Source organism: Desmodus rotundus, chromosome 10 (genome assembly GCF_022682495.2).
Source record: "Desmodus rotundus isolate HL8 chromosome 10, HLdesRot8A.1, whole genome shotgun sequence".
NCBI lineage: Eukaryota > Metazoa > Chordata > Mammalia > Chiroptera > Phyllostomidae > Desmodus > Desmodus rotundus.
The window spans coordinates 51,077,517-51,090,070 of NC_071396.1; the positions used below are offsets into that span (position 1 = coordinate 51,077,517).

The following is a 12,554-nucleotide window of genomic DNA, read 5'->3' on the forward strand; positions in this document are numbered from 1 at the left end:
CAGTAGCAGAAAAAGTCCAACTCTGCCTGCGCCAGCGGTGTGGATGAGCAGAGCCGGGAGCCCCGGAGAGGAAGGAGGGGGCGGGGGCCATCATTCCTTAGGAGAACTTGTAAGCGGAGGCCTTCAGAGCCTGGGAGTCTGCCCAGCTGCTCCTGCAGACCCTGCCAGCCTGGGCAAGGCAGGCCCGTGGGAGCAGAGCGGGCAAGGCCCCCGACCGAGGGTCACTCCTGATTCACTCAGCCGCGGGCCAGCACCACCCCGACCTCTCCGTTTCTCCTGACTCTGCTGGGCTATGATGGCAGCTTTCCAGCCCCACATGCCATACATCAGCCGCAGATCCCTGCTGGCACAGGCCAGCGCCTCCCCCGGCCCTTCCCCACCCCTGGCACACTTTGAGCGTGATCCTCCTTCTCCCCAACCTCAACCCCCTCACCCACCCTTGCCAGGCTCCCTGGCCAGGGGCGGCCCCACCCCCAGTGGCCCGGCACTGCCAGGCCTGGGCACCTGCAGCACCTCTACGCCCCACCCCCATTCTCCACCAGCTCGCCCCTCCCCCCTTTCTCCAGCAGAGAGAGGGGGCGACTCACCGCAGTCAGTGCACAGGATCTTGCCCACCTCTTTCTTGAGGTTTTTGCCGTTGGTGTCGAGGGGGGCAAAGGCCGTCTTAAAGACTAAGGGCTGCTCCGTGGGCTCCAGGAAAAAGATGTAGCGCTGGTTCCTTTCGAGCGGCGCACAGGAGCCCACGCTGATCACCTGCTCTCGCTGCAGCCCCCCGCTCCGGAGCGGCCACTTGTCCAGCACCTTCACCAGCGCCACTCGACCCGAGGCGGGCGGCTCACGGGTGCTGTTGGAGCTGGATCCGCCGGCTGGGGCCAGCCCCTGTACCTTGCCCTCCACCACCACGGGTGCCTTGTACGCCTGGTCCTGCACCGACTTGAGGCTAGGCGAGTAGCAGGCAAGCGACACACCGAAGAGCAGCATGGAGAAGCCGGGGGCCGGGTCGCGCCTCATGCCGCCGGCGGCTGCGGCTCGCGAGCGGGCGGCGGCTCTCCGGGCTGCGGGGTTGCGGGGCTGCGGCTGTTGCGGCGGCCGCGGCTCTGGGGGCGCAGCGGGACGGGAGATGCTGCTGCTCCTGCTGCTGCTGCTGCTCCTGCTGCTGCTGCTCTCGCTGCTGCTGCTGCTGCTGCAGCTGCTGCTCCTCTTGCTGCTGTTGCTGCTGCTGCTGTCGCTGTAGCTGCTGCACGGAGCCTTCTCCAGTGGCGGCGGCGGCAGCGCTGAGCAGCAAACCTGCCGCATCTGGCCAGGCCATTTGGGGGGCTCCGCCGCTCCGCCGCCGCCGCCTTGGGAGGGGAAACAGAGCCTGCTGGAAAACCGGAAACAGCGTAACGTTAGCGCCTCGTAGCCCTCCACCCGCAGCCCGGGGACGTGGCCCAGCTAGGGCAGGGGGCAGGAGGAAGGCGGCAAGCGGGCCGCGATGCGCAGCGCGGAGCCGCGCAACGCTCCCACCCAGCGCGCCAGGACCTGGAGGAGGATGCGGAGGATGGGACGCCCGCCCACTTGCTCTCTCGCGCCCCCTCTACCTCCGGACCGAGTGAGGAGCGCGGCTTCTGCAGGGGAAGCTTGGGACTGCACTGCTTTACAGCCCAGATTCTGGGCCCGCAGGGGCGCGGAAGGGATCGTTCTACCCTTTGCTCCTGGGATTTATCTGCACGAGAGTGGAGTAGTGCTTGAGGAGGGGGCGGAGTAGAGATTACGGATTCTGGCACAGTCCTTTGAAGTAGGCAGTGGGACACAGGGCGTGTCCCTGCCTTGGCCACCCGCTGTAGCTGCCAGGGAGATTGCCGCTGACGCGCTGGCGGTCCAGTCTCCCGTTTCCAGGGTTGTCTCCTTCCCTGGGAGGACCCCAAAGTCTGGCCCCTAATTGAGCCCACGTGCTCGGCCCTGCCACCGCCAGGTGAGCGCTCGAGATTCCAGTTGAGTGGAGGAGGATCCCAGCCCCGTCATTTGGTAAAGAGTTGGGGCTACGTGAGGTCTTGGCATTGAGGCCACCTAACCAGGGGTGGTGGTTGGGAGAGGGTCAAGCCCCCCAAGATCTGGGCTTTCTCCAGCCCCTAGAGGTGACCAGGCTGCAATCTCATCCTTTTAAAATCCGCTCCCTAAGGAGGTGGGGGCTTCCTGGAGCCAACCTGAGAGCCAGAGCATGTCAGGCCAGAGGCTGCTCCACAGGAAATGGTTTCTTTTTAAAAGTCTGGTACTTGCAAGAGGTAGGAGAGTTTGCTTCAACTGAAGCCAGTATCAGATTTTAAAAATCAAGGCCACCATCTATTCTATTCCTATGAATAAGGACCCAGGAAGTTTTCAATACCCAACTTATATGATTGAAGAATGTGGAGCTCAGAAATTCCACTGAGATTTTGGAGAATTTTACCCCTGACTGACCCCCACCCCACCCCAGGAGACTGGCCCATGGATGTGTGACATAGACTAGGATTGCTATTTGGGAAAGGAAGGAGGGAGCTAGACCTTTCCTCCTGGCTAAGAGACCCCTCAAACGTAACATACCCAAAGCCAGTGGCATTATCTTTCCCACCCCAGTCCAGATTCCCTGTAATTATTAATGGCGCCATTTTATACTTGGCAATCAAATCTATTCTGATAAATTCTTTAGCCTCATCCTCTTTTCCCTCATCTAACCAATCACCAAATCCTTTGGCTCTACATTTTAAGATATCTCCGCTTCATCTAGCTGCTCTCCAACTCTGCCGTGAATGCTGTAGGTCCGGGTGCTCATCATCTCTCACTTGGGCTACTGCAGAGCCTCTAAACTGGTTTCTACACCTCACCTCATCACCCTCCTCCACCATGCACTGCCAGCATGATCTTTCTAAAAATAAAACGTAAATAAAATCTGCCAGTGCCATTGCTCTCAGGAGTAAAATCCAAGCTCTTCAGCACGACTCTTCATGGGTTCCCTTGATCTAACCAGCTCCACACTCTGGGAGCCAACCTCCTACCCTAGCAATCCTTAGCACATTGTGTCATTTCCTGGTGTGCTTCTGCCCATCATGTCTCTCATGTCCAGGAAGTCTCATCTCTACCTTGTTCACCTAGAAAACCATTCTTCCCCCAAGGCCCAGCACAGCATTTTACCTCACCCCTCCCTTCTATCCCCATACACACACATGATGGAAGGAATCCTTCCTCTTCTGTGTTACCATGTGCCTCACACGTATTACTGCACTGACCTACGCTGTACTTCAAGCAACTGTTAACTGGGGCTGCATCAGACCCATCAGACCAGTCATCTTTAAAAAAAAAAAAAAAAAAGATTTTAGAAAGAGAGAGAGGGAGAGAAGCATCAATTTGTTGTTTGATCTATTTATGCATTCATTCTTGTATGTGTCTTGACTGGGGATAGAACCGACAACCTTGGCATATCAGAATGATGCTTTAACCAGCTAAGCTACCCAACCCGGGCTCAGACCAGTCATCTCAATGGGAGGGACTATGTCCTATTAGTCTTTGTATCCCTACCCAATGAAACAACCAACACAGTACCTGGCATAAAAGCAGCAGCAGCAAATCTTTAGTGAACTGAAAATCAACTCTCTTAAACGCACAGTCCATCTTGTTGGTCCCTTCATTGTTCCCCTTTCTTTTCACAGATCACAGATACTGTACATCACAGAACATTGTTATAAAGATCACTAACTCTCATTTTTTTTAGTGGAAAAAATCAGTCCCAGGGAGAGAAAGGGACATACTAAGATCAGCCTCAACCAAGACTATATTCAGTCTTCTGTTTCTGAGACCAAAATAGTGGGGGAAATCTGGTGCTCTGGGGTCAAGCAGAGATGGGCTTCAATCCAATTTTTTAACTTACTAACTTTGGGATGAGTCTATTTCACTCTCTAGGCCTTAGTTTTCTCACCCATATAATGGAAGGTAGTAAGAGGGTCTACCACATAAAGTTGGGTTTTTGTTCATTATGTACGTAGTCAATAAATATTCAATCAAATGGCTCCTCTGTGAAAAGCACCAAGGCACAGTACTGGTCACTGCGTAGATATCTGTGACCCAAACTGATACTGTCTCTGCTCTCAAAGCTGATATTCTAGTTGAAAAGACAGCAGTTAAAAAGTAGGTAGAGGAATAGGTAACTAAATTACTTAGCGGGACACAAGTCCTGAGGGAAATAAACCGGAGGAAGTGATAGGGAATAATGGAAAGGGGAGACAGTAGATCTACTTCGATACAGGAAGGCTTCTCTGAGGAGATAACATTTAAACTGAGACTAGAAGGATGTGAAGGATGTAGATTATGTGAGATAAGTGTAAAATGCTTAGAACACTGCCTGGTGCAGAGTAAGGGCCAAAAGGAATGTTGAATATTGATATTTTACTTATACCAGTGGTTTCCAATTTAAGAGCTGAGAATCTCTCGGTGGTGTGTAGTTATTGCACACTAAGACTTTCCGTATATTTAAAAATTCAGTGCAACTTTTCAATTGTCACTGAATGTCACTCAGATGCCACTGGGAGGAATAAAAATACACATTCTCTTTTTTTTTCACATACCCATTTTAAAGCATAACAAGACACTAATATGAAGAAGATGGAATCAAGGTGAAGAAGAGTGGCAAGATATGCTACCATTTTTTTTTTAAATATAAATATATAGCCCCCATTGGTGTGGCTCAGTTGGTTGGGCATTATCCTGCAAAGCAAAGGGTCACTGGTTTGATTCCTGGTCAGGGCAACTGCCTGGGTTGCAGGTTCGGTGCCTGGTCATGGTGCATAGAGACTCAACTGGATGATGTTTCTCGCGATCATTGATGTTTCTCCCCCTCTCTTCCTCTCTCCTTTCCTCTCTCTCTAATAACATAAATAAATATTTAGAAGATAAATATACAAATATTTGCAGAGCGTAGATTACCTTTGAAAGGACATAGTACAAATTAAAGCAATATTGACCCTGGAAAGGGCACTGCGTGACTGAGGAATGGGGCACAAGAGGGATACTTTTCATGGTATTCCCTTTTGTACCTTGTGAATTTATATCAAGTTCATATACTACCTACTCAAAAAAATGTTAAGAGGGGAATCCTCTAAATCAGGGTGTCAAACTCATTTTCACCGTGGGCCACATCAGCCTCGCGGTTGCCTTCAAAGGGCCAAATGTAATTTCAACTCCTTAACAGTTAAGGAATAGTTACATTTATACGGTCATAAAATTATTTCAGCCCTTTGAAGGCAACTACGGAGGCTGATGTGGCCCCCAGTGAAAATGAGTTTGACACCCCTGCTCTAAATTTTTATTGTTGGTTAATTTTTATCCTGTATTTTCTCAATCAAAAGCTCCTTAAAGTAGAACTATTGTTATATGGGATTCCTTGAATATTTTTTTCCCTCTAAATGAGATCGTCATGCTTAAAAGGGGTGGGAATTACTTTGCTATAATTTTATCTTCTTTAGCATGCAAAGGTAACTTTTGAGATCCCAAGTCTACTGGAAGTCCTGCAGCCACAGAAGGTAGGACTTAGGCAAAACTTCTAGAGGGAAGAAAGGTACCTGTCCGGTTTTCCTCAAGGTGTGACAATGTATGAGGACGAGCTTCCAGAATTAGCCTCAGTAATTTAGTATAAAAGACAGGGTATTTGGTTTCCTAGCCCAGACTAATTCTATATTGACTGTTTCCTGGGGATAAAACTGAATTAACAGGCATGTCTTAGAAAATAAAGCTTGATATTCTAAACCTGCTAACTCTTCATCATAAATTCAATAACTGATAATAAAAATAATAGCTACCATATATTAATGGCCGATTGCATCTGTATTTCCATGCCTCGATGACTTTGCATTTTACATATCGACGAGACGTAGAGAAGTTCAGCAACTTGTACAATGACAGAAATGGGCTCCCGTCGAGGCTTGCCTGTTGTCAGAACGCTGGCCCCGTGCGCGCCACATCTCTGAGTGAGAGGCGTCTCTCAGCCTCACTTTCCCTGTCGTGCGTGAGGTTGCTCGTGTCTCCAAACTACTGTCACCAATGTCAGGCTACTTGAAATTCGAACAGTACAGAGCAAGTGGTACAAGAATCATTTTACAAAGAGATGAGGAAAACTGAGACACTGAGAGCATTTAAATGACTTTCCCAAGATCACAAAACTACCAATGGGGCCAAGACTTAACACAAACTCAAGCTCACACTTTTGGCTTTTCCCCTGCCTTATTTATTTACTTAAATTTGTCCAGCCTTACTGAGGTATACTTGATGAAATTGTACTGTATGTATTTATTTTTGAATAAGTCGATTTCAGGACCTTAAGGTTTATGAAGGAAATGCAAGTTGACATATTAGCACAAATAACTCAGGTATAACTCAGCTGTGTTTTCATTTCACAGATTGCCTTACACAAACATTTTTATAGTGAAAGGTCATAATTTTGCTATTAAGTGCCACATGTTGTACTTCGAATCATATTTCTTCCGAGGTAATCAAAGGGTGTGAGGACACCCACTGGGACACTGCACAAAATACAGAGTGCCTTACGGATTGGCGTGCCATCCTTGCACAGGGGCCATACTAACCTTTGTATCATTCCAATTTTAGTATATGTGCCGCCAAAGTGAACCCATGATTTATTTAAAGTGTACATGGTGATGATTTGATACACGTTGTGAAAGGATTCGTACAATTGAGTTCATTAACACATCCATCACCTCGTATATTTACCCCTTTTTTTTTGTGAGAACACAAGTTCTACTCTCTTAGCAAATTTCAGTTATATAACATATCATTAGTCACTGTGTTATATATTAGGTTTTAAGAGTTCATTCATTTTAGCCCTGGCTGGTGTGGCTTAGTGGATTGAGTGCCCACCTGCAAACCAGAGTTGCCAGTTTGATTCCCAGTGTAGGGCACAGGCCTGGGTTGTGGGCCAGGTTCCCCAGCAGGGGGCGCACAAGAGGCAACCACACATTGATGTTTCCCTCCCTTTCGCCCTCCCTTCCCTTATCTAAAAATAAATAAATAAAACCTTTCTTCTTTTAAAAAGAGCTTATTAATTTTATAACTGGAAGAGGTTTTACCAACCTTTCCCCAATCCTCTAATCCTGGTACCACCATTCTATTCTCTGTTCTATAAGTCTAACTTTTTTTAGGTCCCACATATAATGATACCATGTAGTATCTGTCTTTCTCCATCTGAGATACATATATTAGTTTGTCCGGGAAAAGTCCAGCCATTGTTAATATAATGAGAACTGTTTGCGTCACATCAATGTAACCTGGCAGCCAAGGAGAGTGGAGTGGAATGCACATGCGTGAACAGTGACCTCACTGTACTAGTCAGTGGGGTCAGTACTTTATTGAGTGAGTGTGTGTACCGTGTGGCTGTTGCATTCACAATGACTGAGACAGAGTAATGAATCTGCATCAAATTTTGAACATTCCTCTGCAGAATCTATTAGGATGATTCAGAAGGCTGCAGCCATGGGCAACGGATGATTGGCAGCTTCATCATGACAATGCATCTACTAATGCATCACATTGTCTCATGTAGTTTTTTGGCGCCTCACCCAGGTGCCTCAGCCCCACTATACCCAGTTGCCTCAGCCCCACTACACCCAGGTGCCTCAGCCCCTCTACAGCCCAGATTTCGCACCCTGTAACTTCTGGCTTTCCCCCAAACTAAAATCACCTTTGAAAGGGAAGAGATTTCAGACCATCATTGAGATTCAGAAAAATACGATGGGGCAGCTGATGGCAATTGGAGAACTGCATGAGGTCCCAAGGTGCCTACTTTCAAGGGGACTGAGGCGCCATTGTCCTATGTACAATGCATCTAGCTTTCATAGCGGTTGGCCAGATACTTTCTGGACAGGCCTCACTCTATCACACCCGTTACTGTCCACTCATCCAGTGATGGACTCTTATGTTTTTTCCATACCTTGATGACTGTGCACAATGTTGCGACAAACATGAGAGTACAGATTTCTCTTTGAGATAATGATTTCTTTCCCTTTGGATCAAGCTCACACTTTTGAACAGAACCACACAGAGAAATGGAAGCCAGACCCATTTGCTACCCACTGTGGCTCCCGCAAGGTTGTGAAAAAGCTGGTTCATGGTGGCAGTGGACGGTGTCACTATATAATAACCACCGAGAACAAAACCAGAAGTAGACAGAATGGTATAGACATTCTGAATTCAAGATAGAACACCCACATGAAAAGCCTGGTTTCTTCCTTCTCCCAGATTCTTCCCACACAAGATGGACTTCCTCCAGCTTTAGCCAATTGAGTGGCCAGAAGGGGCCATTGAACCAGGTTACAAGACTGACTCCATCCAGGAGAACCAGGAAGACTGACTCCATCCAGGAGAGTGAGGTGTGCATGGCCTTTCTATGGTCACTGAGTCTCACAAACCAAGCCAAACACTTTGCAGGGGAGTTGCATTTTCTGAATAAAGGCATTTTGTAAACTTATTTTTTTTATCCTTTTGAGTTCTGTTTTCTAAATTTGGCTTCCACAGTCACTCTCAGGTTCTGTGTGGTTCATTTCTTTTCCTCCAAGGATTTTCAAACAAGGAACTAAGTAGAAAACAGATATTGAGAATCCGAGAATATTAGCACTGGTAAGGACTTTAGCAACCATGTGGCCCAAAGCCCTCCTTTCACAGAGGAAGACCTAGAGACCACAGAGGTTATCTGATTTGCTCAAGGTCACACAGCCTCCTTAGTAGCAAAAACAGCACTAAAACCCTGATTCTTTGCCTAGTGCTCTTTTGTCCACATTTCAAAATCCTGGCTCCACCCCTACTGGAATGTGGCCTTAGGCAAGTCACTTTACCTTTGTTAGCCTTAGTTTCCTTCCCCAATAAAACTGGGATAATAATAACTCTACCTCTTAGGGTTTTGAGAGGATTCAGTGAGGTAATTCATGCAAAATGCTTCCCAGTACCTGGCACAGAATGACTGGCTAAGATTGTAGGCAATGAACTCAAACTACCTACCTCTGAATTTCAGTTCTGCCACGTGCTTAATTGACATTTGGTCTAGTTACTTCACTTTTCTGTGTCTTGGTTTCCAATTAAGTGGGTTAAATGGTAATAGTTCCTACCTCATTCAAATTGTTGTGAGTCTTAAATAAAATAATATATATAGCCCACGCAGAGTAATGCTCGACACATTAGCTATTATTCGTCTGACTAGAATAACCACTTTTCTGTTTTTCAGTAGCCATACTTTACCTCAAACTCAGAAGTTTTAAAACTACCCATTTTCATATGCTTTGAACACATGCTAAAATTCTTAAGAGTAGAACCTGATGTTCAACTTTGTGTTTTTTAAAAAAGTAACATCAATGGTAGTCCCAGCTCCCAATCAAGAGGAGCTATACATGATTCAATCATGTATAGCCTATGTCAGGAGTTCAAGGGCTTCCACTCCCCAATTTGTTGAAAAGGGTGGCAGCCCCTCTGTCTGAGATGTTCCATCTGGGATAATAATAGTTATTTCTTTGTAAAGTGCTTTGAGACCTTTGGATGAAAAGTGCTATGTGAGCACAAATTGTTATCTCTTTTCCAGATATTACTTTTAGATACAAATCCAGAAGCTCCCTAAAAAAGACCACGGCAAAAGTATAATCTAGATATAGTCAGTATCATTCCTGTAGTATCACAAGCGGATAATACGCTCATGCTTCACAACCTCATTAGTTTTCTTTTACACGTCACAGCATATCTGATTTGGATTGGGAAAAACAACATGTCCTCAAGCTGGATTTCTTACTGTTTAACATTAAAAGATTTTCCTCCCTCTGTTTTCCTGATTTGTGTATTTGGAATCCTCTCCTGAGGTCAACAGGAACTTTGAGATTGATTCAACTGTGGGGGCGTGAAGCAGGATGAGAAGAAGAAATTATTCTCTTATTCCCAAACCCTCCTCTCTCTCCTCTTTTCCCTCTCTTCCCACTCTCTTCTCTCCCTTCTCTGTCTTTGGGTGTCCAATTCAACCTTGCTTTATAGTTTTCTAGATTACGTGCATTCTTTTTCATTCGCTTCCCAGACACTTCCAAAATCAGCCATAGTCAGAAATTTTAAGACTTTACTTTTCCTAGAGTGGTTTTTTTTTTACAATTCATAAATTTACTTATTCATTCCACCAAGAAGCATTTCTTGAAAACCTACTTTGCATACTGACCCAGATGCTAAAGAAATAATAGCCATGGTTCCTGTTAGAGTTAAAATCTAGGCAAAATGAGAGGCAGGAGCTATTACCAGTTGAGCAAGGGCCTGCCCTAGACCTCCCACCCACCCCAACACTTTTTTCCTTTAATGTCACCCCTCCCATTTGTCTTTCAGGCTCAGTGTCCTACTGTCCTCTCAGCTTTCCCAATTCTGAGGGCAGAGAACATACACTCTGCAAACACTAGGTCCTCAATATTTGCTGAACTTGACAAATTTGATCACACTAAGGGATTACTATCTATTAGGGCCTAATGCCTAAAAACTCCTTAAGTTATGGCTTAGTTTCTAAGACATTCCATATTCATTCCAAAATGAAATTATTTATTTCAAAAATAGTTTTATTCATTCTTTTAAAAATCCATTTGATTAATATTCATTTTGCAATTTATCACTCAAAACTACAATATTTTTAGAGCCTACTCTGGACCAAGCTTTCTATACCAGATGCTGAGAATGTAGGTACAAATTAGACACATGAGGTCCCACTCTTTTTTTTTTTTTTTAATTGATTTGAGAGAGAGAGAGGAAGAGAGAGAAACATCGATTTGTTGTTCCACTTATTTATGCATTCATTGGCTGCTTCCTGTCCATACCTTCTTGCTTGGGGATTGAACCCACAACGTTGGTGCATTGACATGACACTCCAGCCAACTGAACCCAGACAGGGCTGGTCCCACGCTTGAAGAGGTTACACTCTTAAAGGGACACAGACACACAAAAAGGAAACAAATACATAAAATATTTCAGTAAGATAAAGAAAAGAGGAATAAGAAAGGGTGTCTATGATTGGATTGAAAGTGACTAGGACAGAATGGCACTTGCAAGGGTAATCTCTTTAAAGGGGTAATATTTGAGCTGAGGTCTGAAAGATGAAGAGGAGTTAGCCACACAGAACTCTGCGAGCAGTGAATTCGAGTAACAGGGAAGAATTCCGTTCAGAGGGCCTGAGAGAGTAACAAACTTGACATCAGAGTATGGGAGAAAAAGCCAGTGAGGTTAAAGATTCTTAGAACAGGAGCGGCATGAATGAGGGCAGGGAGATAAGATCAGATTTATGCTGGGCCTTGCTATGGTAGGTTTGGATTGTATTCCAAGTACAATGGGAAGTCATCGGAGAATTTAAGTAAAAGAATGGTATGTTCTAGTTTATATTTAAAAGAGGTCATTCTAGTCTGAGGGCAAGGGCCAGACTCTAGCCCACCAGCAGTCCCCCCAAGGGTCGAGTCCTGTCATGAAGTTGCTGTCCAAGATCGTGGAAGTAGCCTGTTTGAACCCCTTCACACACATCAGTTTCATGGTGGCCAAGCTCACTAAGCCTGTACCCTGCCCATGGGCCCCGCACAAGCTCAATTTCGTCTGGGGCAGGTGGTGGGACCAGCATGTGCTGCGAGCTTCTCCAGGGGAATGTCAGAGGTTTCTAGATGGAAGGAGTCTCCAAGGAAAACAATGAAATTTACGTAGAGATCACAATCGCCAGATAGCTGTTATCTTGTTGAGAAGTGGTCGCATGGTGACCCATGACATCACCATAAGGGTTATTCCTAGGAAACTGTGGAAGAATTTACAAGAGCCACAGTCCTAGACTCTGATGTGAATAGATATTTGCCAGTCTTGAAGACTATAATGAGCATTGTGGAAAGAATGAAAAACATCAGCAATCATCTTATATTGAAGCAAACCTAATGGAGACTTGCACTTGAAAATAGAATCTGAAGTAGTGTGTGTTACAACTTATTTTAAAGATCTTAGAAGTCCTCCATTAAGTCCTCTGTTACATCCCAAGGTATTCCTGTCATTTTAGCCTCTGAAAACACTTTCAGGACAGAAACCCAGACCAGATGGTGGAAGTACACAGACATTAGGAAGTTCTTGCAGTTTCTTGCTGGACAAGTAAACCCCACAAAGGCCGTCTGCAGTGTCCTGAGTCACAAGATGGCTCACTTTGATTTGCTCCATGAGGATGTGTCCCTGCAGTATTTCATCCCTTCCTTGTCATAGCACCACTCCACCGCACTGGGGCCCAGGAACCTCTGCTGTGACCTGGACAGGCAGCTGGTGATATGTTCAGTCATTTGTCTGTGTCCTCACAGTAGCACAAATTCTGTACACATTCCTTATTTTTCTCTCTATAACATTTGAACAAGAAATAGAATTAATGAACCAGTTGGATAAACGTGTTACTTCATATTAAATAAATAAGTAAATAAATCATTCTGCAATATGGAGCAGAGACTGCAATGGTGCAAGAGTAGAAGCAAAGAGAGCAGTTCAGGAGCTGTGGCAGTAGTCTGAGTAGGAGGTGA

General features: G+C 45.8%; 1 protein-coding gene and 1 non-coding gene across 4 annotated transcripts in view; both read right to left on the minus strand.

The window, feature by feature from the left end:
- Positions 1 to 12,554, minus strand: part of NRG2 (neuregulin 2) — a 247,842-nt gene that overhangs the window by 175,184 nt on the left and 60,104 nt on the right. For 2 of the 3 annotated variants that reach the window (XM_053913461.1, XM_053913460.1), the window contains exon 5: positions 588 to 1,363. In XM_053913461.1, coding sequence (XP_053769436.1) covers positions 588 to 1,296 — 709 coding nt within the window. In that variant the 5' untranslated portion in view covers positions 1,297 to 1,363. Of the gene's footprint in view, positions 1 to 587; positions 1,364 to 1,580; positions 1,692 to 12,554 lie in introns of those variants that run through there. The other variant, XM_053913459.1, reaches the window with a different exon arrangement.
- On the minus strand, positions 6,533 to 6,634 carry LOC112318213 (U6 spliceosomal RNA). The gene has a single exon (XR_002976186.1). It is a non-coding gene; the product is annotated as a U6 spliceosomal RNA (small nuclear RNA).